We start from the raw sequence: 6,000 nt of genomic DNA on the forward strand, positions 1-6,000 counted from the left end.
CTTATTTTTAAATAAAGGGACCTTGCTTAAAGTTTGTTACAGTCAACCTGCAACACTGGAGTTTGACATTACCAAATATTTATCATGTTCTATATATTTTGCTAATGAGCCTTTAAATTAGAAATATCTTTGTTCTAACAAGTTCTGCAACCCCACAATAAGAAGGCCATATTTTTTAGTAAAAATTAAATGCTTTCAAGAGAAATTTTCACCAGATTTTTCTCTCCAACAGAAATTGGTAAGACTTGGGAAGGGAGTAAGAAAGGATAAATGACAAGCTAGCAAAAGGTGTTGTATTAATGTTCCTTTCTTTGTTAAATAATCTTTCATTTGTTTTTACTTCTGTAAAAACCTCCATTATAAACAGAAACAACACCTGTGGGTATTGTTTCCTTAATGCAAATTCCTTGAGGAAGGTAACCTCACAAAAACAAAAGTAATATCTTTTATTTGTGGAGTATTTAATGTATTTGCAGGTGCATAGTTTAATTTTACACAGCCTTATGAAACAAATAGGATTAGCAGCCCCTCACTGCACAACAACCAACATTTATTGCACACATGCACAATGCCCAGGCAATAAGGATTTAAAACTAAGACAACATCCCCGTGCTGCAGGAACACAGCCTAGTCAAGGTAAATCAATAATAGATATAGATGCCAATTAAATAGGAGGAATACATTATAAATGAATGAAGGACTGAGAAATCTCAGACTCTAAGTGGCCTGGCTGAGAGAGCCAGCCCTTCATCCAAGGACACAGCAGACAGCCACTGACAAAACTGAAATTTGACTCTGTGCCCATTCCGTTCCCTAACAGCCAAAGTGTTCTATTCCCACAGTGCATGTAGCAGTACTGGAGGACAAAGACAGGTGAGAAAGTAACACTTGGGCCTTTTTTTAAAAACAAAGCAGCATATTGTTAAAGAGCCAAACTCAGGCCTGAGTCACTTAAAGTCTATCAAAACCCTAGTGATGGATGAATGGATAAAGAAGAGGTGGTGTATATATACAATGGAATATTACTCAGCCTTTGAAAAGAATGAAATCTTGCCATCTGCAACAACACAGATGAACCTAGAGGGTATTGAGCTGAGTGGAGTAAGTCAGACAGAGAAAGACAAATGCCATATGTGGAATCTAGAGACCAGGATAAACAAACAACAGAAACAAGCTCATAGATACAGAGAGCATTTTGATAGTTGCAAGATTGGGGTGGGAAATGGGTAAAGGGGGAGGGGATTAAGAGGTACAAATTGGTAGTTACAAAATAGTCATGGGGATGTAGAATATAGTGTGGGGACTATACTCAATAGTATTAATAACTATGGATGGTGTCAGATGGGTACTAGATTTATTGGGGTGATCACCTCAGAAGTTATATAAATGTCTAATCACTGCGTTGTATACCTGAAACTAATATAATATTGTATATCAACTATAACTGAAAAAATATATAAACATTAAAAAAACAAAAAAATAAGATTACTAAATGAAAAGAAAAAAAAGAAGTACCACCACACACTGGGTCAGGAGAGTGGAGATGATGATGCCCTGGGATCTCTATAATACAGGGAGGAGGCAAGAGAATTAAAATGTTACTCGAGCTATATTCAGAGACTGCGATATGCTGATCAGCCCTGCAGCCAGGCCAGGACTATATTTTCAAAAGAGAGGAAGATTTCTGCTGGGATTACTAACAACCCATTCCCCACACTTGTGAAGGGGAAACAGGAACCAACAGAGTCATTCTCTGTGGCTAAAACTATGGGGAACCTATGGATTAAAGGCTGGAAACTATCAGCAGGCCTCTCACTCTACATATTCTTACCTTTTCACACTATATACACTTTCCTTCCTCACTGTATGTCCATATCAAAGGAAATGGGTTAACAATGTCTTTTAAACTATAACTCCCAAGAACTAAAGAATAATATATAAACTGAATTCCCTAGAACACTTAGGGTCCCTCTCATGAGTGTTCCTCTCAGTGCCTTTACTCTGTCTCTCTCTATGGTCACTGTCCCTCTCACTCTTCTCCTCCGAGAGACCACACTCTGTAGAGTGTTATTCCTTTTCTAATAAACTTTCCTTTTGGCTCTAACTTTGGCGTTTGTGTTGAATTCTTTCTACACTCTCCACCAAAGGACCCTCTTCTCTTGGTGCAGTTTGGTCTCAGCCTCCACTTGGGGAAATGTGCCCTGTCCTGCATCATCTGGGTAACCTAGAAAAAGCCCTTAACTGCTGTGTCCATACCCTGCTTTTTTAAGCGGCATCAACAATAAATCCATACTACATACTTAAAGACAAAAAACCCTAGTGCCTCTCCAGTTTTTTCACAGATAAATGTATTCATTTTTTTTTCTGCCAGTTCCTCTGAATACTGTAGAAATACTAGGACGAAAGGGTGTTAATAAGGTGAAATAACATAAAAAGTACATTATCTACCATGATGATTAGCTGTCAGATATTCTGATGCTTTTATTACCTAAAATTATCTTTCAAAATAACTTACATGGAACACAGTTTGCATATACACACAGACAGTGCAAAAAGGGAAACCAAACTTCTTGGATTTGAAATGGCATCTGTAGATTGATTCAAGTTTGAGGTTATATTTCAAGGCATGAAAGCCAGAATTGAGAAGTTTCATATTTACTTAATTGTGCTTTTTATTCTTTTCTCTTATTCAATATTTAGTATGTAAATTCTTTAAGTCCACTAAATCAAAGTACTTTCCACTCAGTGCCTTCAATTTCTGCTTGACTACCCCTTATAACCTCACAATTAGTCTCTGTATATTAAAATGCATACACACGGTGAAGATCGTGATTTCAAAGAATTTTAGGTCATAAGTTGCTCTACCAAATGAGAACAGAATTAAAAGCAACTCCAAAAAATGATTTAAGGTAATAAAATATTTATACTTGAAAATGCCTGAACCAATTAACAGAAATATTTATTAGGTGCATCATCATTCTCAAGAGAAGTCTCAAATTCAAAGTTTGGTGAGTGTCACTATGCTGAAGGTTAATAACTGTACCATCTTTATCATGAATAGTGAAACCCAGCTTCCTGTCTTATTACTACATTTTAAAATCAACAACTGTTAACATAAAAAATTACTACATAATATTCTCAAGTTATTGGCATTTAAAAATGCTAAATCTTTTCTTTTAACTCCTTCCATCATTTCTCCTTTTCTGATTACCTAGCAAAGAAATTCATTTTAGATACAGTTTGCCAAACATGCTATTCCTCACAAACAGGCCACTTTCACAAACTACTACAATCTACTTTAACAACACACTACTAGAATGTTTATATTTTTCTTTCTTTCTTTCTTTATTATTATTATTTATGCCTACAGCATCTGGTCTTCCTAGATGGTCTCCCATACAAGTACTAACCAGGCACGACCCTGATTAGCTTCCGAGATCAGACATCGGGCTTGTTCAGGGTGGCATGGCCGTAGACCATGGACTGTGGCTCCACTGGAGCACGAACCCAGGACCTTCTGCATGTAAAGCAGACGTGCTAACTGCTATACTATGGAACCACATCCAAGAATGCCTATATTTCTAAATAAAATTCCATATTGGTTTTTATTTACAGACAGTAAATTCATTTTTAAAAACTAAATTTAAATTCATATCAACATAAAACTAATGTGAAGTTACATTAATATATTTTAAAAGAATAAGAAAAATTGGTTACCATATTTATAATTTCTGAATGGTGGTGGCAGGCTGGTCCTTAAAGGAACATCTATAAGAAAAAGATTATTTTTATTATAAAATATTCAAATAGACACTTATAGTATATGCATAGTCTTTTGGTTCTGTTCTCCTACACCTCCAGAGAAAGCTACTTTGAAAAAACTGATAGGACACCAAATGAAGCTAACATGCCAGCAAAATCCAAGGTCATCTAAAACAATGGAATCATTGATAAGATGATGAGTTGTTAATAGCTGAACTAAGAATTCAGTAACACTATTAAATGAATCAGCATTTTATTAAATACAATCTTATGTATGTACATTTGAAATATATAGGACACGTGTGAAACATTAATTTTTATATAGTTGATGTTCGTTTATCATAAAAATCTGAGAACCCCCTTGAGAGTCTTTGTGGAAACCAGTGGAAACCTTAGGGCCAGTAGTGGAAACCAATGACCTACAATAATCTTATTACTTTTACCGAAATTCAGATAACCAACAATATAACTAACTCAGCAAAGAAAACAAAAACAGAGTAAATATTCTTTATAAAACAGTGTTTCAAATAGTATTAGTTTTAATTAGTAACATCTGATGCTACAATCCCTACAGAGAGCAATTTGGTATTACATATCAAAATAACATATGCATATATCCTTTGATCTAGCCATTCTACTTGGAGAATTCTTCGTATATACTTTGCACACTTGTGTGTATGTCTGTGTGTATGTGAAATTATATACTTACAAATATACTAACTGTAGCATTGTTTAAAAGAGCAAATGCTTAGGAAAATCCAGATGTCCCTCAATGGGGGTTCTTGTTAAATTATAATATGCCTAAGCAATAAAACATTTTTCAACTGTAAAACAACCAAAAAAAGGGGGGAAGAAGCTTTCTACTAATATGATAAGATCTTCAAGATATGCCAAGAGTAAAGAAGGCATAAGGCAGAACATTATTTTTAGTAAGCCACCTTTCCAGTAAATATGAAGAAAAATAAGAATATATCTTTGTAGTCGCCCATGTTTACCATTTTTCGTACTTTTTATTTTTGTACATCCCAATTTCCACCTGGTATCATTTTCCTTCTGTTGGAAGAAGGTGCTTTAGCATTTCTTATAGTTCAGGTCTCCTGGCAATGGCCTCTTTTTGCTTTTGCATGTCTGAAAAGTCATTATGCTTTTATTTCTGAAAGATGGGAATAGAATCCTAGGTTGACTTTTTTTCTCAGTACTTTAAAGATATTGCTCCACTATCTTCTGTCATGCATTGATTCTGATGAGAAATCTACTGTCATTTTCATCTTTGTTCCTCTTTATGTAATGATCCTTTTTCCTCTGCTGTTTTGAAGATTTTTTTCTATTACTAGTTGTAAGCAATTTGATTATGATATGTCTTAGTGTAGCTTTCTTCATGTTTCTCTTGCTAGGATTTGCTGAACTGCTTGGATATGTGGGTTGATAGTTTTTACCACATTTGTCAAATTTTTAACCATTATTTTTTCAAACAGGTCTTCTGTCCTCCTGTCCCAGCTCCTTTATCATGGCCTCAAATTATATGTATACTTGGCTACCGGAAGTTTCCCCATACCTCCCTACTGCTCTATTTATTTTTATTCCAATCTTTTTTCTCTCTGTGCTTTATTTCAGATAGTTTTGTTGTTATGTTTTCAAATTTACTCATCTTTTCTTCTGCCCCATATGACCTACATGTTACTCCTATCCAGTGTATGTCCATCTCAGACATTGCATTTTTCATCTCTGGTTCAGAGTTTTGTTTTATTTTTTTTTTTACATCTTCCATCTTTAACATGCTCAATCTTTCCTCTACCTTCTTGACCACTTGCAATATAGTTATAAAAACTGTTTTAATTGTCCTTGTTTACTAATTATGTCATCTGCAGCATTTCTGGATTGGCTCTGATTGATTTCTCTTCTAATTACAATTAATATTTTCTTGCTTCTTTGCATGACTAGTAAGTTCTGATTTGAAATGGGACATTGTGAATTTTATTTCGTTGAGTGCTGTATACTTTTGTATTCCTATAAAAACCCTAAGCTTTATTCTGGAACAGTTAAATTACTTGGAAACAGATCCTTTAGCTTTTGAGCTTTGTTAGATGAGAGCAGAGCAGAATTTCGTCGTGTTCATTTTGCCCTACTATTACAGAAATTCCCTTCTAGATACTCTGCCCAATAACCTGTGAATTACAAAGTTTTCCACTCTGGATGGTGTGAACAAAAACTATTCCCACCCCTTTATGAGCTCTGAGC

The 6,000-nt window shown here is 34.9% G+C and overlaps 1 protein-coding gene and 1 pseudogene across 5 annotated transcripts in view; both read right to left on the reverse strand.

The window, feature by feature from the left end:
- The window catches only part of CUNH2orf76 (chromosome unknown C2orf76 homolog), a 60,491-nt gene that overhangs the window by 13,847 nt on the left and 40,644 nt on the right, over positions 1–6,000 (reverse strand). For 4 of the 5 annotated variants that reach the window (XM_023534112.1, XM_023534113.1, XM_011366080.2 and 1 more), the window contains exon 4: positions 3,718–3,768. The exons of the other annotated variant lie outside the window; for it this stretch is intronic. In XM_023534112.1, the coding sequence (XP_023389880.1) occupies positions 3,718–3,768 (51 nt within the window). The remainder of the gene's footprint in view (positions 1–3,717; positions 3,769–6,000) is intronic. 5 annotated transcript variants of the gene reach the window in all.
- Positions 3,362–3,477, reverse strand: LOC111743751 (annotated as a pseudogene).

Source organism: Pteropus vampyrus, unplaced genomic scaffold (assembly GCF_000151845.1).
Source record: "Pteropus vampyrus isolate Shadow unplaced genomic scaffold, Pvam_2.0 Scaffold120, whole genome shotgun sequence".
NCBI classification, from domain to species: domain Eukaryota; kingdom Metazoa; phylum Chordata; class Mammalia; order Chiroptera; family Pteropodidae; genus Pteropus; species Pteropus vampyrus.